Here is an 18,850-nt window from a genome sequence, read left to right on the forward strand (position 1 = left end):
TGGGCCTGCCTTTGTCCTCCACTAGCCCAGACACCACCTACATATAGTGTAAAGGTACCTAGGGTTACACAGGCCAATGGATGACCCATGGTCTTTTTTTAACCAACTGTGACAGGATGGTCACTTCATTAAGACTCTTTGGGTTGCAAGTAATACACATCCACTAAAGCTACTTTATGTACAAAAAAAAGGAATTTATTTATAAGGACACAAAGATACTTCTCGATGCACAAGAGTAGAAAGTACAATCACTGAGGACTGGACTCTGGAGCCAGAAAGCTCACAGAATCAAGGCAGCTTCTCTCTCAGTCAGTCTTATGATCCTCCCCTCCCCCCAAACCCCCTCTCCCCTCACAGTCATTTAACCTGCATTTTCCCCTCTCTTTCTCAGAATGACAGTTGTAGAGCGGCTGAAGGCCTGAGCTCATGCTGCCAGCTTCATGCCTCGCCCTGCCACTACCCAACAACACGAAGGTAAATTACTTAACTTCTCTGTGACTCAGTTTCCTCTTCTATAAAACGGAAATAAGAAGAAGATGGACCCCACAGGGCTGCAATGAGGATTAGTGAATCTAAGACATGGCTTTCCACAGCTCCCAAATTCACCTACCTATCCAGTGTAGCTACAAATGGTTTCGTCCCAAATCCAACTTTGGGAAAGATAATCAGACAGGCCCAGCTTCAGTGTGCATCCCTGCTCCACACAGGCATGGCCACGGAAGCCAAGTTACACAGAACTTGACCGCCAGGGCCTAGCCTTGAAGGCGAAAGTCAGGACAGTTCTCAGAGAAAGGGGCCATGGGCTAAGCTCACACCCCAGACAACAGCCACCAACTATCTCCTCATCTGCCTATGCAGCCACGTCTGTGGGCCTGCTTTGGATTATAGCTGGGGCCCTTCACCTCATGACCCTGCTTGAGGCTCTCGTTTAAGCACACAGCCGCCTGCCTGCCTGCAATGGCACCTAAGGGAGCTCCACATGCCGGCACTTAATAAAGCTTAATGGTGATGATGGTGACACTGACAGGAACGACGGTGGCACAACAGGCCACACCACAGGCTGCTATTACTTCCCTGCAGTTTGCTGCTGGGCCCCGTGGCTTGAAGTTGGAATCAGCACATCCTTCTAACTCAGCTAATGTTGCTCGACTCTGGGGCCAACCCTCATCAGCAACTATCCAGCTGCTAGTTAGGCAGATTTATACCCCACTAAATCTACTGTCACACAAGGATTTCTTCCTTGCAGCCAGGGTTTAAGGAACCTAGTATAGCATCTGATAACCAAGGAAAGGCATCCCGAGACAATGAGCCATTGGATCCAAAGTGCTATGCTGCCACTCTAGAATTTCCAAGTAAATGAGATCAGCTGGGGGAAGTAGATCTTTAAAATAATAAGAAAGTCACCACAGGCTTGGGCTCTAACCCAGCCCATAAAGTCCCACTGGCAGTTATGTACCAAATTTTTCCTATCCTAGTATAATCTCCACAACAAAAAACTAGATTTGTAAACTAGTTCATCTTCAACCTCCATTTATAACACGTTAGCTCATGCAGGTTTCAAAATGGCCCTGGTGGGTAGGGATCGCTGTCATCGTTTCAGAGAAGAAACCGAGGCTCAGAAAGTTTAAGACAGTTGCCTAAGAGGGGCACCTGGGTGGCTGTGTCTAACTCTTGGTTTTGGCTCAGGTCATGATCTCACACTCCCGGAGTTCGAGCCCCCCGTGTCAGGCTCTGCACCGACAGAGCAGAGCCTGCTTGGGATTCCCTCTCTCCCTCTCTCTCTCTCTGTCCCTCCCTTGCTCGCTCTCTTTCTCTCTCAAAATAAATATAAATAAGCTTAAAAAAAAAAAGAAAAAAGACAGCTGCCTAAGATCATGCAAACTGAACGCAACAGAAACAAATTAAACCCAAATCGGCCATCTCCTTGTCCATGGTGCTCCATCTGTCCATTGCCCACTGTCACCTGCTTTCCTTATTTCAAGCCAAGAATCAACATCCCTAAACTATTTGTGTAGACACTCATGAAATATATGAGTACCGGTGTTCTATGGCAGTGCCCGGTAAGGGAAGCTCTGTACCCACCCGATCAGAATAGCTAATCAGATTCATATAATTAGCTTCCGTGTAAGACTGCATTGGAGAAAATGAACTAGTATACCTTACTTCTTCCCCCACCGCCTCTACCATCAGCACATCTATTTAACACGCCCCAGATACCAGACACTATACCAAGTGTTCTACAAGCACTATCTCAGGTAACCCTCACAGTGATGAGGCATTCTTCTTACCCCCCGATTTTACAATTTAAGCCGTTAGCCTCACCCCAGGTCCTGTAGCAAGTAGCCAGATAGATATTCAAAGCAGGAACTATCTCATTCCAGACTCTAAATCACCATTTCTAGTGTTTAGAGAAATCAATTCCAGGAATAGTACCAAGATCTCAACATTACTCTCTTTCATCAAAATATTCTGCCTTTGAATTTCCAGCTCTCAGTGATAAGGAAAATACACTACAGTAACTACCTCAAATCCTTCCTAGAAGCAGGCAGGAAAATAAATAAACAGCCAGGATTTCTTTTAAGAATTTGAATAGCAGGGTATGCATGTAATAGACATTTCAATAAATTTTGCTGGAGCATGGAGAACAATCTCATTTTCAAGTGGTGAATCCTGGCTCATGTGTAGGTGGCTTTATAATCATTCAAGCAGAATTTGTGGTATACACCACTTTAAGGAATATGGTACTTTACGTGGATTTGAAGAGCAAGAGTAGCCTAAAATCAGTCACTGTCACTGAACACAGTCATTGGATGACCTGGAATTCACTTTAGATAATTCATCTAAAGAAGACTCAGACGGGTGCCTGGGTGGCTCAGTCAGCTGGGTGTCCGACTCTTGATTTCAGCTCAGGTCATGACCTCATGATCTGAGATCAAGCCCCACGTCCAACCTCTGCCAGAGAGAATGCTTAGGATTCTCTCTCTCTCTCTCTCTCTCTCTCTCTCTCTCTCTCTGCCCCTGCCCCACTTGCATGCCCTCTCTCTCTCAAATAAATAAACATTAAAAAAAATTTTTTTAAAGACTCAGAAAATGGCAATGTTCACTCACAGATCAAGGACAACCTGAACATTTAACTCATCATGAAGTTAAAGACCTTTAAAGGCCATTTGTACAAGAAAGAACGTAAGAAAATAAAAGACAATGATTGATGGCAGGGCACTTTGGGGACAGCCAGACCTGGTGAGAGTTGACTATGTCATTTTCCAGTTCTGCAGCTTAGGGCAAGTTGACTAAACACACCAACTGGTCTGGTTAACCATAAATTTCAATGAAAGTAGCACCTATCTGATGGGATTTCTGTGCTTAATCAACAACAGCCACGAAGATGATGATGGTGGTGATGATGACGATGATGACAATGGCAGAGATGACCGTCTGTCTGCTTTTACTCCTGGGAATGTGAGTAGATGGGAAATGGGCAAGGTCGGCACAAAAAGAGCATCTTCCTCTTTCTTGTTCCTGCTTGTGCTTAGAAATTCTTTGTGCCTCTCATCGCTGTTCGAACACTGATCTCTTGAGAGAGCCTCTGTAGCTTCTGCTAGCAGAGAAAGGCGTGCCTCTTCCCTTCCTAGCTGGGTCAGGGCTGAGGAATTGACCATTTCCTGGCTGCCTTTGACGCTAAAGCCCTCAGAGTGAATAATCTTGATCTCAGGGGACTCTCCTCCTTATATGTTATTGTAACAAATGACAGCTGGCTTGGTTTGCAAATTTTCACAACAGGGTCCCAAAGACAAGGCCCACTGACATTTGAAAGGATTGCCGATTCACAATGTAAATACTGGAGCCATCAGTCCAGTGCTGTTATAACTCAGGGGGCTATGGGTGAGAGGGAGGGAAGAGAATGAGCATTTTGAAAACACCAACAGTATACCAGACACAGAACAGGAGAACTAGACACAGTTGTAGGTCACTGAATGCATATTCCAAATTTAGGTGACATAGGTGTGAGAAAACGCACAGACTAAATAAGGAGATACTTTCTTCTACTATCCTTATCAACTAAGAATATACAAAAGCTTGCAATAGCAGGTGAGGGTATATATATATAACCACCACTGACCTCATCCTCCTCTCTGCTGCTACTAAGGATGTAAAAAAGGAACTGTAAAGAAAAACTTTGATCATCATCAAAGGGAGGGGCAAGCTTTTTCAGGGCAAGAACCATCTGTGTCCTAGTAACCAATGCATCCACAGCACCTAGGACAGAGGTTGACAAGTAGAGTATGCAATCAAAGTGCTGGGTGAATACAAGAATGCCAGGATGTGACTGCAACCAAAGCCCAAAGCCCCCAGTAGGTTTCACTGGTCTCTTTCCTTAATTCATCTAGAAGAATGTCCTACCTTGCTGGTCATCACCACCACTGACAATAATGAAACACACAAGTTCATAACAAAATAATATTTTAAACATACATAGCACACTAGGTCATTAAAAATAGACTAGGGAGTATTTTACATTGAGACACTAGGGAACATCATTACTTTGAAATGTCACTTTCTGCTTTAATTAGTACACTCTAATGATAAGTATATGTCATTCTAATCTAATGAAAGTCTTGAATGCACATGGAATCTGGGTCACAGCCCTCTCTGGGAGGTACACGGATGTACAAAGAACAAACAGAATGCATGTGTTGATGTCAACCGGCTTACTTATCTTTATTAATATAATTGCCGAAGTTTCAAGTTTTAAAATCTGAGAATAAATTTGTTCACCACACCAAGCACTCCCAGCATAGCAATTTGATCTCCTTTCAAGTCTCTCAAGACAGCCTCACCTGTTTTATTAAGGGCCACGTGAAACTCCCAGACTCTTGGAGGTATCACTCAGAACAGGACCACCTGCTTGGAGGCATATTTTTAATAAAGACAACAATAGTTCAGCTTGCTCGCGGGGAAATTTATAAGGCTGTCTTTGCTTTCTTCCACCTATTAGGGCTCTTTATCCAAGTAGAACTTACTCACTCTCCTGAGCTTCAAAGACTCCGATAATGGACTTCTCCATTTCAAAGAGAAGTCTCAGTAGTTGCTCCTTTCCTTCAGCAGTCAGAATATAAAAGAACCCGAGTGATACGGACAAATACCTCTGATCTGCTTGTTGTGGCAATATCAGATAAAAAAAAACTCTGTAGCCCGAAGAGATATTTGATTCTTTCATTTGAATGTCAATACCAAGCACCCTCTCCCAGCCATTCCACCAAAGCAGGGAGAAATGTGTCTCAGAAATAGAACACAGAAGCTATCACGTGGATGTGGCTTCGAGTTCCTTTTTTACAGCTTCTAGCAAATAAGGAAGAAAGAAAGAAAGAAAGAAAATCAAGGACTGATGTTCTTTGCTTTGTGTTCTCCAGATCCTGTCAAAAATGGAGGCCGTCTATAGTTTCATCAATCGAGTGACCCAGAGCAGACCCCAGCTTTCTCAGGACTGGTAATGGCAATTACCAGTTCTCAAAAGCACTCAAGCAAGCTTGAGCTTTTAACCAGCTCCCCACAACAGCTTGCTTGGTTACCCAAGGCTTTATTCCCTGGCAAATCTGCAACACCACAAGACACCAGTTTAACCTGGCCCCATGGTGGGCGCTCATTTACTATTCAGGATTCATGCAGATCACCTCACTCACACATCCGCAAGGACCAATTCACCTCCTGAGCCTCACCACCTTCACAATTGCAAAGCAATTTCTCAGGAGGGAGTGAGAGCTCTACTGGCTTTTCACGGTAATGGCTCATGAAGATATTATCCTAAAATGCTTTCTCTTAAAAAAAAAAAATTTTTTTTTTGAACTGAGAATTACATGCTGGGCTGAAATAGGATGGTGGTGGGTTCTGATTGTATCTTTTTTCCCATTTCAGTTTCGCTCTTAAGTATAGAAAATACCAGGTTGCTCTCTCCTCCTCTCCTTTTTCTCCCTGATACCAAAAGTTTAATCTGCTGAGTCAAAACGAGCTTTAGTATTAAACTTTCATCTTTTATCTGCCCCCTCCTCCAATATCTAAGAACAATGCGATTACACATAATTTCGCCTTATGGGTGTCTACCTGAGAACTGCATGCAAAATGAATCAAGGTAATTGGTGTGTATGAACGGGACTCCATTCACTGATGTGGGAAAAAGATACCTGGGTTTCCTAACCCACTGTGGTTACTTCTCCTCTTTTATTTTTTATTCATTTAATTTATTTATTTTAAGCAGGCTCCCTGCCCAACATAGGGCTTGAATTCATGACCCAGAGTCCCAAGCTTTACCAACTGAGCCAGACAGGTGCCCCTCCTCTACTCCTCTTTTAAATGAATGAGCTGGGGAATCTCTAAAATTCTTGTACGATGCTTTAATACCTTATGGTGCCACAACATGAAAAGTCAAGCAACCATTAAAAATGATCCTTACAAAAACAACAATGAAAAAGGAAAAATATTATTTATAACATTCAAATCTCTTTCAGAGGCACCTGGGTGGCTCAGTGGGTTAAGCGGCCAACTTCAGCTCAGGCATTAATCTTGCAGTTTATGAGTTCAAACCCCACATCAGGCTCTGTGCTGACAGCTCAGAGCCTGGAGCCTGCTTCATATTCTGTGTATCTCTCTTTCTCTGCCCTCCCCCCCCACACCCCGACTCTCTCTCTCCCTCTTTCAAAAATAAACAAACATTAAAAAAAAATTAAATATCTCTTTCAAATGAAAAATTATGCCACAAAGTTTCTGTAAATTAATTTTATCTCATTAGTATTTTCTTAAAACATGCTATATTAAAAAGTGATCCAAATATATTGTAGTAATTGTTAACATTTAAAATCAGGCTGTTAAATAATAATAATTTTTTAAATAATAAAATTAGGCCTTTAAAGACCACATTTTAAGGGGAAAATAGATATCTGAGGCATAGCACACATACACACACGCGCACACACACACACACACACACACACACACACACACACAAAGCAAAATATTAACTACATCCATTGATATGAAATGTCCAGAAGAGACAAATCCGTAGGCAGAAAGTAGGTTTCCACGTCACATTAATGGAATCATACTGTATGAGGTTTTTGTGACTGGCTCTTCTCACTTAAGCATGTTTTCAAGGTAAATTGATGTTGTAGCATGTATCAATACTTCATTCCTTTTTTAGGTTGAATGACATTCCATTGTATGGCTATGCCACATTTGTTTATCCATTCATTGTTGATAGGCATTTGGATTGCTTTTACTTTTTGGCTATTAAATAACGACGCTATGAACATTCAGGTAAAGGTATTGTGTAGATATATGTTTTCAGTTCTCTCAAGAATTATACAAGAATTGTATATACAAGAATTGCAAATGACATAGGAGTAGAATTAATGAGTCATATTATAACTATGTTAAACATTGTGGGGAACTGGCAAATAGTTTCCCAAAGTGGCTGTATCATTTTACAATCTCACCAGCAACATATGAAGGTTCCAATTTCTTCACATCCTCACCAACACTTGCCATTGTCTTCTGTTTGTTCTGGTGCATATCAAGTGGTGTTTCATTGTGGTTTTGATTGGGTTTGATTTCCCTAATGATAAGCTTGTTGGGGATCTTTTCATGTGCTTATTAACCATGTGTAGATATTCTTTGGAAAAATACCTCATCAGGTCCTTTGCCAATTTTTCAATTGGATTATTTGTCCTTTTATTGTTGAGTTGTAAGAGCTTTTTGTGCATTCACACAAAATCGCTTATCAAATACATGATTTTCTCTCATCTGTGGGTCATCTTTTCACTTGCTTGATGGTATCATCTAACAAACAAAAGTTTTCATTTTGATGAAATCAAATTATTGATTTTGTATCTTGTCATCGGTGCTTTGGGTGTTGTATCTAAGGAATCTTATCCAAGGTCACAAAAATTAACTCATTTTGTTCTCAGAGTTTTATAGTGTTAGCTCCTACATTTAAGTCTGTGATACATTTTGAACGAATTGTGGTGAGGTAGAGATCTAAATTCATTCTTTTGCATGTGGATATCCAGTTGTCCTGGTAACACTTGTTGAAAAGACTAATGTTTCCCCACTGAATTGTCTTGGCACTCTTGTCAAAAAGCAATTGACCAAAACATGAGAGTTTATTTCTAGAATCTCAATTCTATTCTGTTTATCTTTATGTTAGTATCACACAGTCTTGATTACTGCAGTTGTCTAGTAAGTTTTGAAATCAAGAACTATGAGCCCTACATCTTTGTCCTTTTTCAAGATCGTTTTGGCTATTCTGGTTCCCTTGCATTTCTATATGAATTTTAGGATCAACTTGTCAATTTCTGCAAGGAAAAAAAAAAAACAGCAAGGATTTTGAAAAGGATTACGTTGAGTATGTGGGTCACTTGGGGCAATACTGGAATCTCAGCAATGTTAAGTTTTCTAATCCATAAATATGGGATGTCTTTCCATGTATGTATTCTTTAATATTTTTCAACAGTATTTAGTGTACGAGTCTTGTACTTCTTTTGTTATCTTTATTCCTATGCACTTTTGTGCTACTATTATAAGTGAGATTGTTTTCCTAACATCATTTGGAGATTGTTCATTGCTAGTGTACAGAAATAAAATTGATTTTTGTATATTGATCTTGTATCTTGCCACATTGCTGAACTCGTTTATTAGTTCTAATAGTTTTTTAGTGGATATGCCAATGCACTTTTAACTTACACTTTTAAATTATTTTGACCCCCACCATACTTCTAAACATTAGTGTATGCTACTATTATACAACAATTATCCTCAACATTGAGCGGTTAAATCTTGTCTGTTCCCAGCTCTCATGCAGCCCTTCGATTAACCCCTCAGCCTGATGACCACTCTCCACAGGAAAGTGGAAAGAAGCTTTGCAAGAAAAATTACTTCTTCCTTAATTCTTTCTATTTCTAGAGGTTAGTAAAGCCATGCAGAATAGTATAATTAAACATGCTAAGCTACTAAAACTCTTCTGCCTGGCATTACCTTGCTAAAATGATGTCAAGCAAAACGTAACCAAAAGTGCATTTTGACATTTCCTATTTTGTTGAATACTGCTAGGGTGCTGGCAATCACTGTCTCTTACATACAAATTAACAGCCTACCATCTGTCAAGTGTGGGGATAATCATAGGGTTTAGTGCACAATATGGTTATTAGAATATGACCTGACAAAAAGGAAAAGAACACAACCTAATTTGGACTATAAAATCTATGATCTCACTTGCAAATGACAGTTTGACAAGCTATTATTCTGCATTTTGGCTTCCACCAGTAAAAGCAGTTTTATGCATACGTAATTCTATTAGTTATACAGGCAACAGCCTGTGGAAGATTTAAACTATAACATCAATTCGGTCATAGGGTATTTTTTAACTAATTCTTAGACAAATATTTGCACCACGAATACGTGGGAATGTAATGATCTGAGTCTTCCCATTTCCAAGTAACGCCAATCATTAGGCAAAAATGTCTTTGTGATATTGCTGCCAGCAATTCCACAGAATTCTTCAGGGTATATGCAAAAGAAAGGGCTGTAGGAACTTATTAAAACTATTCACGTGAACATACATCAAAGTCAAAAAGTTGACAGTTTTGAAAACTGTAATATATGAAACACTTTGGCATGGAATCTACTTCATCCCCAACAGTGACATCTGCTAATGAGCATCATTAATATTGCCTACTTTTATTTATCCTAATGCCTCGTGGGTGCTATCTTTATGTATATTCCTCTGTAACACCTTTTGTTTTCATCCAGGGGGACAAAAACCCATACTGACAGCTGCCTCTAATAAAGATGATTCCAACAAAACTCTTCTGGTTACAGAGAGAACATGGAGTTCCAGGTTCTTGTTATGGTTGTTTTCTGCTTCTCAGAACAGTGCATAAATATGTAGTGTTCCTGAAGGTTATTTAAAGGTACACCCATTGTGTCTAAAATACATGCTTAACAGAGAAATGCATTAATTAAGTCTCAAGGCAAAATGTTCTGTTGAGGTGACAAAACAAAACAGATTTTTTTAATATTAGCAATTATATTACCTGGGGAGCTTAAGTGAGATAATAACTATATAATGCATTAAGCAACTCACAGTACAAATTATGTTGCTTTGTTTTAGACTGCACATCTTTCTCATTATTTTCACACTTGTTTCCTTTCGCAGTAGGGAAAAATGATGTATTTTTCTGTCATGTTGGTTCAATATAAGGTGAGTCAGAGTATCAAGGCTCTTCCACAAAGGGTCTTGGGATCCAATTTTAATATGCTGAAATATGAATTTTAAGAACAGCGTGTGATGCATAATACCCCAAATTTCCCAATACTAAAACCTTCATGGCTATTCTCTGTAGAAAAAAAAATGTGATCAAAACTTGTAGAAGAACTTTAAATGTATAAAAGCATACAAAATATTATTTACATCCATGAGTTTAGAATGATTCATCTACAGCAGCAACCCGGCTTACGAGTACAATATAAGATGAGGGAACAGGAAAACATAAGCAAAAAGATAGTGAGAATCAGGGAAACATCATTCATTGACAGAAAAGCCAGTTTTTCCCCCCTTTGGAAAAGAAATTTATAAAAAAGAAAAAACAAAACAAAACAAAAAACAAACAAACAAACAAAAAAACCCAGGTTCTTTCTAGCTACCTTTGCCTTTATCAATTAGCTAGTATATTTATGATAATTCTTTTTGAACGTGAAGGCTATCGTCATGAATGTGACTTTATAAATGAACAAAAAATGCCCTCTGGAAATTCTTTTCTCTCAGAAAGAATTATTCCCAAATTTGGAAGCCCAGTTAAATCCAAGCATATAATATATCAAAAAGAGATAAAGAAAAAAGGAAGGAGAGAGAGGTAGAGGGGAGAAAAGGAGGGGTAACCAATGCCTGGTCAAAAGACAGGAAAAAAAATAACCAAATTATTTATGTGATGAGACTATGAATAATTTAGTGACTTTCAACTTTTATTCATTTTTCTAAACAAACACACATCACTTTAAAATTGTTTTAATGTTTTTATTTATTTTTGAGAGAGAGAGAGAGAGACAGAGTGTGAGCGGGGGAGAGGCAGAGACAGAGGGGGACATAGAATCCTAAGCAGGCTCCAAGTTCCTAGCTTCCAGCACAAAGCCGGATGCGGGGCTCGAACTCACAAACTACAAGATCATGACCTGAGCGGAAGTCGGACGCTTAACCGACTGAGCCACCCACGTGCCCCAAAACACAGATCACTTTTGAATGAAAAAGAAATTTTATATGTGTATTTTCTCCTCACTGCTTTAGAGGGATAATTTTCATACAATATAATATGCAAATCTGAACTTCATAGCTCCTTCACATGTATAAACCCAAGGATCCTCCACCTGAAAGACCTAAATTTCCAGAAAATTCCCTTGTGGCACTCTCTAGGCAAAAGCTTTCCCATTCTTCCAGTTTTCTATTTTCTATTACCATTGACTCATAAGTCTGGTTCCTGATTTTTAATTTGTTTCTAATTGTTTTTAATGTTTACTTATTTTTGACAGAAAGAGAGAGAGAGAGAAAGAGAGAGAGAGACAGAGAGAGAGCAGGGGAGGGACAGAGAGAGGGAAACACAGAATCCAGAGCAGGCTCCAGGCTCTGAGCTTGACAGCTCAGGGCCTGACTTGGGGCTCGAACTTTTGAACTGCGAGATCATGACCTGAGCCTAAGTCAGACGCTTAACTGACTGAGCCACCCAGGCACCCCCGGTTCTTGAATTTTATATAAGTGGAATCAGATTGTGTGTAATCTTTTGTTTGTGGCTTCTTTTGTCAACATAATGCTTTTGAGATGCATCCATACTGTTGTATATATCAGCTGTTCCCTTTTTTTGCTGAGTAGTATCCTATTGTGTGGCTGTACCATAATTTGTTTACTTGTTCACCCACTGATAGACAGTGGATTTTTTCACATTTGGGGCTATTTTAAATAAAGCTGCTATGAACATCCTTGTTCAAGTCTTCTTTGTCGGCATATGCACTAATTTCTCTCAGCCTAATTCTTACAAGGTAAATACGTAACATATAATTTTTAATTTTAAACTGAGGTCTAGTATTTTTTTATGGCCACTGCATTTAAAACCAAAGGAAAATATTTAAAATTCTGAACTTAACAATTTCACCCTAAGAGAAGGGAATACACAAAATTCAAAGCATAAATTTGTTACATTTTATGCTCCCAGATGCAGAGTTTAAACCGAGATAAAAAACTATAAACCTCATTGGGACCCTAGAAAACTGCTTACTGCTCCTCCTTCTGGATCTTCATTGCCTCCAATGGAAAGTTTCCAAAGGCATGGAGTTTGCCATAGGAACGCTATTTCATTTTTAAGTTTTAACAAGTAAAACTTCCCTCTAGCTGAAAGCATAATGGAGAAAGAAGTATCATCATAAAGTTAAAAGTAACCCTATCAAATAATTAAGAGGCCAGTATGTCAGGGCTGAAAGGTTATCGTCACTCAGGGAACTGAGAAGCTACTGAAATGGGGCCAGAGGATGCAGAGACATTGATGGCGTTTCCATGGCATCCACCCCATGCTAGGGAAAAGAAGTAGGGTTTTCATTGGGGACGATGACGAGCACAATCTTGTCATCATGTTGCCAAGGATCACAGTGAGGGTCCCTATAAATACTTTATCATCCAGACCAGAAAATTTTGGAGACTAAAAGGGGTGCTAAAAATAAATATTACTTAATTTTTAAAATACTTACTTGTCCACTTACAAACTGGGTTTTATTATACTGGCAGACATTAAAAAATAGTCCTATTATTTAAAATGTGTGTGTGTGTGTGTGTGTGTGTGTGTGTGTGTGTGTGTTGTAAGGGAGGAAAAATCCTCTTCTCCTCTGCCTTCTTTGGGTATCTGGCTGGGCCTAAGAATTAAACTTAAGTTATAATAATAATAATAATAATAATAATAATAATAATAATAGAATTAAACTTAGGTAAGACAGACAGGAGAAAGTAAAAACTTCAATAAAATATACATTTTAATGACTTTTTACATGTTTATGAGAGCCTTCACAAGAGAATAAATACTGAAAGAACTGACCAAAAAGGAAGTTTTCATATCGTTTAGAAAAAAAAAAAATTGTGAAGAATGGATCAAAGGGGTTTGGGCTACAAGGGGTTTGGGTAGTAAATGATAAAGAAATAACTAGAAAAATGTGGTTTATGTATTAACAATATTTGAGTACACAGCCTTCTTGGCCCTCAGTTCCCTGTAGATGATCATAAGGACCCTCCCACCCTCCTGGTAGAGGTCAGGTTGAGCTCCTGTTTCAAGAGGACAAAGGAGGGAGGGCATGCTTCTGGCAATGTCTTAACTACCTTTATTTCAAAATAATCAATATGCCAAAGTGGCATATTTTGGAGTGACAATATGAACCCTTTCTATCCATATATTCAGGATAAATGCTAGCCTAGATAAGATGGAGAGACAACTGACATAAACTGGGACTCTCCCCAGTGAACTAGGACTCTAGTCTTAGCAAACTGGGTACACTAGTCAAGTTCACTTCCAACCCTCTCCAATGGACTTACCAGGGTAACTATAAATAGAAACTAAGATGTTAAGGTCCTTTTGTGCATTTAATAAATAATTTTTGCAAGTCTTTGATATATTTCACACTGCTCCAGACATGGGGGGGTGCAATGGTAAAGGAGTCCAACCATCCCTGGACTCGTGGAGCCTTCAATTTGCCAAAGAAAAGAGGCAAGGAACAAGTTGTTACAAATGTGCTACAGAGAAGGAAAATGCAGAGCCCTTTGAAAAGCTTTTAGGTGGTAGTTCTTAGTGGGGTGGACATTGTCCTCTAAGGTGATTTTTTTTGAAATTGTGGGGGGCCATCTCATTGATGGGGAATGTCACTACTTTCTGTGAAGGGCTACAGGGATGCTAGATGTTCTATGATGTGCAGTACAGGCCCAGACAATGAAAAATGGTCTCTTGTCCCTCATTACTTTCACACGTCCCACCAGACATTCATGTAGGTAAGAGAAAACAATTTATGATGATCTGTTTTACATTTTTTTTGCACATTTTTAATTTTCATTGAATGTCTCAGGAATGAAACTAACGTGTAAAGCAAAGGAAGACTGTACTTTCTATTCAACACTTAATCAATTGTTCACTATTTCAGAAAATCCCATCACTGACAGCAATGGGATTTAGGGTCCTCAGTCTACCAATAGAAAATACAACGGCATTAGTCTGCATTCATATCTGTCACATGCAAAAATGTAAGAGAAAAACAAGCTTGGCAGCAAATAGTACGAAATTGGCCATGACCCATGACACTCAGGGATATTCCAAAATGCATTCACTGAGAGTATCTTTAAATATTTCATTTTTTACTCATAATAGATGTCTTTTAAAAATTCTGCAGGACAATGATACAAAAAAATCTGTATTGTAAAAATTACTGATTAAAATTATTTACTTACTTTGGATTTGCCTCCTGTTTCTCAATCTTACACTGAAACTGTCCCTAGAGGTCTCCCACACAACTTCTTTATGACTTTTTATATTACTGTTTCTTTCTCTAATCCATTTGCTATTCCCTGTTGCCTACTGAAGGGCTTTTTAAGAACTAGAGACCAAATATATGCCACAAGCTGAGGATGGATTTCAACATTAGAGGTATTCTTCTTGAGATTCTCCAACACCACTCAGTCCCTTATCATAACAGAAGGGATTATTTTGCAACCACCTTTACAAATAAGTCCAACTCATTTCCAGGAAGGTCAGACTTGCTTATGGTCTCTACCTCAAAACTGTGTAATTAATCTCAGCATGTTAGCCCTACTTAACTAAGATTATTTCCCTCTATTTCTCATCATATGTTATTTTTTTATCCCAAGAATGGTTTTTATTCTAGTGTCCCCCATACCTCTCCTCTTCTGTCTCTGTACTTCCTCCACAGAATGGCTTGCTTCTGATCTTCTCTTAGACCCAATTTTATTCAAGCCAAGTAGATAAAGCATTTGATTAATTCATTGTGTCTTTAAGTGAAGCTGTGCCTGGACATTTGCACTGAAATACTGTGTTTATTGTAAATTACTTCCCTTTTCTTTTTCTTTTACATTATTAGTTAAACCATTATGCAATTTTTTTTAATTTTTTTAATGTTTATTTATTTTTGAGACAGAGAGAGACAGAGCATGAATGGGGGACGGTCAGAGAGAGAGGGAGACACAGAATCTGAAGCAGGTTCCAGGCTCTGAGCTGTCAGCACAGAGCCTGACGCAGGGCTCGAACTCATGGACGGTGAGATCATGACCTGAGCCGAAGTCGGACGCTTAACCGAGTGAGCCACCTAGGTGCCCCAACCATTATGCCAATTTTTTAAAATTGGTGGGGAGGTAGGTAATATGATGAATGTATTTCATTTTATAGTATAAAGAAAACATAAAATATCTCTTTATAAAAAGAAGTCACTCTGGGGCGCCTGGGTGGCGCAGTCGGTTAAGCGTCCGACTTCAGCCAGGTCACGATCTCGCGGTCCGGGAGTTCGAGTCCCGCGTTAGGCTCTGGGCTGATGGCTCAGAGCCTGGAGCCTGTTTCCGATTCTGTGTCTCCCTCTCTCTCTGCCCCTCCCCCGTTCATGCTCTGTCTCTCTCTGTCCCAAAAATAAATAAACGTTGAAAAAAAAAAAAAATTAAAAAAAAAAAAAAGAAGGCACTCTTAGGTGACGAGATTAAACAGTTGAGTCTAATTTAATTTGGATTGGTGGTCATTTAAGCTAAAACTCAGAGAATAGGGAAGAGTTAGCAAGTAGAGGAGAAGGGGTCAGGGGAGAGGGGAAGAGAGGCCAAACCCTAAAAACCAGCATCCCCTCTTGTAAAAACTACTGAAAGAATAGAGATCAGAGAGCATGAGCTGGAGAAATGGCTGCTAAAAGGTGGTGAGTGAACCAATTAAGGCATAGAGTTTTGCTGATAAAAAAGCCAGCTTTTCCAGGGCACCTGGGTGGCACATTCAGTTAGGCATCTGACTCTTGATCTTGGCTCAGGCCTTGATTGCATGGTTTGTGAGTTCAAGCCCCGCATTGGGCTACGCGCTGATGGCATGGAGCCCGCTTGGGATTCTGTCTCTCCTTCTTTCTTCTCCTCCCCAACTTGTGCTTGTTCTCTCTGAGTCAATAAATAAACTTAAAAAAAGGCCAACTTTTCCATTTTAATAAGTTGAAGTGTTTTAAGATACAGAAGAATACTCGTTTCCACATAGGGTCATGAAACAAAGCTTCCTCTTAAAATAAATTTAAGAAAAAATAAGTACAGTTTTGTCTTATTAGTACAGGTAGAACAGAAATATGGTAAATAGATGGTTCCTGAATGATTCAATTTGGAGATGTTCTGAGCTATATAGCATGGCGGTTGGGACTGGGGACAGGGTTTGAGAGGAGATGGATGAAGGAAGCAAGGGCCAGGTCATGCAAAGTCCTGTAAGGGGCTGTAGTGTTTTCAGGTCCCTATCTTAGAAGCAATGAAAGTGCATTAAAGGATTTTAGACAGAAGAATGACGAGATCCTATCTGTGTTTTCATAAGATCAGTGTGGCATCGATGCGGGAAATGGATCAGAAATAGGTAGGCCAGTTAGACAGCTGTTCCAAGTGTCTAAATAAGAGACAGTGGTGGCCTAAAGTCAGGTGATAGCAGCAGAGATGAAGGGGAATTTGAGAGATAACATATATGCTGGAGTCTAAGATGCCATAAATTGAACCACCACTGGCTTTTCAGAGAACACGAAAAAATATAACACTAAAGGAGCAGATCAATTGTAAGAGGTCACTGTTTCAGAAACAATAAAATATGGAAAATCTATGCTTCTTAGAATGGAGGAAGTGCAATTTTTAGAGGGTAGAAAATAGGCTGTAGCAACTAATCAAATGACCAATGGTGATTGCCGACCAGTGGGAAAAAGTTGAGATTGCTAAATTCCCTGGTCCTCAAAATTCCAAACAAACTGACTTTGCTTTTTGGCTTTTCGTCTTTAATTGACATGACAGATACTTTCAGTGATGCACACGGAGTCTAAAATTCAGAAGGTCATTGGAGGAAATAAAAGCAGACATCCCTCTCAGGTTAAGATATACTTGAATAAGGCATGTTCGCTGGCCCACTGGCCTTCTGCTATCAGGGGCTTAAAACTTGTAAGTTGAAATTTGCTTCCAGGAAACAATGTTCACAGCACTCTGAAAGTCAAGGCCTGGTCTTGGCTATTATTATGAAGATGATGATTTACAGCCAGTCAGTGCCCATGGCCCAGGCCTCGAAGTTTGTTTACAATTTACAGTAAGAGGAGCCCAACCTGAAATTATTAACAACCCTTGAAGTTAAAAAAAAAAAAAAAAGATTTATGTAAATACATACATATCATCTTCTAAATTTATTGCTCAGGAAACAACTCTATACATCTCCTCTGATCCAAGTTTAACTTCTCAAAATAAATATATTCTCTGACTCTGCTCCCATCACTAGGAAATTTCAATGACTCGATTCCTTTTGTGCCTCCTTACTGTCTTAAAAAACCCAAATCAGCAGCATTTAAATAATTGAAAAATTAAGTACGGTGCAGGGAGGGGGGCTGGGGCAGAATCCCTAGGCTCACACATGGCGGGTCATTGTAGCCAAGCACACCTAGTTATTCATGAAAGCCACTTCTCCCCAGGGCCCAAGGAAACCTCCCAGAAGGATAGGACTGTTTACACTAAATTAAGCGAACATACTACGGAGTAATAATTGACATTAAGAAGTATACTACAGCTGCCAGGAGCAGTATCCGGGAGATTCCCTGGATGACAGGCAACATGACAAAATAGAAGGAAGAACCTTCAGAACCAGAAGGGAGGGGGAAACCCCTCATCCCACAATTTTAAAAATATATAAAGAGGAAATCGTATTTAGAGTCACCCTTTAAAAAAGCAGAGAAATTCTGTTATGTTTTCCCCTCCGCCTGCAGTAGCCTTCTGGTATTAGTGCTGCAATGCATTTGCTCCTCCGTAATATTCTCAACACTAACAAGATCAGAGGAAATGATTTATTCCACCCCCTCTCCTGCTACTTCTGAACGACAACGGGCCTCCTTGGGGACCCAGGATTTCTGAATTGCTTTCGGCCATCTGATATTGCCGCTCTACAGCCTTCCCTAGAATGAGCCAGAAAAATCAAAATAATTACATTAATGTTGGGAATCAAAGTTTATTGACTCTCCCTTGAGGTGGAAAACCAAAAAGCTGGTTACAAAAGTTGCCAGCTTATTTAATGATACCACTGCCTCCTCCCTGGTCTTGTCAAAACAGCTTTTGAAAGCATTTTCAAATAAAGCCACCTTTGGTGTGCTCCAATTCAATAGCTTATCTATTCTCTTTTAAATAAAAGCTAGCGCCCATCATCTCGCTTTCCACATCCAGATCTCCTCAAAGGGAAGACCAGGAAAGGCCTTCTTCCCCTGCCAAGCCACTGCCAAAGGCAATTCTCCAGGGCAATATCCCTGTCATCATTTCTACTCCCCTCAGGAAGGTTCTGCCTCATTGAATATTCTTCTAAGCCAATGAGAGAATCATGTGCACACCTCCCCAAGGTAGCAATCTGCATTTATTACAGCATTCATGGCTGCTAGTAAAACTTGAAGCAGCTGGTTTCTCTCCCGTTCTAACAATTCCTTGCAACATCCAGGTGACGGGGGAATCTCGTAAGCACACCCATTTCAGAGATGACCCCGAAGACACAAAGACTAGGTGTTTTGGTGATCTTTGTACCATTCACAGGACGGAGCTAAG

The 18,850-nt window shown here is 39.7% G+C and overlaps 2 protein-coding genes across 8 annotated transcripts in view; both read right to left on the reverse strand.

Moving 5' to 3' along the window:
* FHIT (fragile histidine triad diadenosine triphosphatase) overlaps window positions 1-18,850 on the reverse strand; it is a 1,423,954-nt gene that overhangs the window by 1,319,866 nt on the left and 85,238 nt on the right. The window lies entirely within an intron of this gene.
* The window catches only part of LOC123383933, a 52,570-nt gene continuing 37,083 nt past the window's right edge, over window positions 3,364-18,850 (reverse strand). The window contains 2 exon segments of the mRNA XM_045052565.1: window positions 3,364-3,451; window positions 5,022-5,097. Coding sequence (XP_044908500.1) covers window positions 3,364-3,451; window positions 5,022-5,097 — 164 coding nt within the window.

The sequence above is a fragment of the Felis catus genome, chromosome A2 (genome assembly GCF_018350175.1).
Source record: "Felis catus isolate Fca126 chromosome A2, F.catus_Fca126_mat1.0, whole genome shotgun sequence".
Taxonomy (NCBI): domain Eukaryota; kingdom Metazoa; phylum Chordata; class Mammalia; order Carnivora; family Felidae; genus Felis; species Felis catus.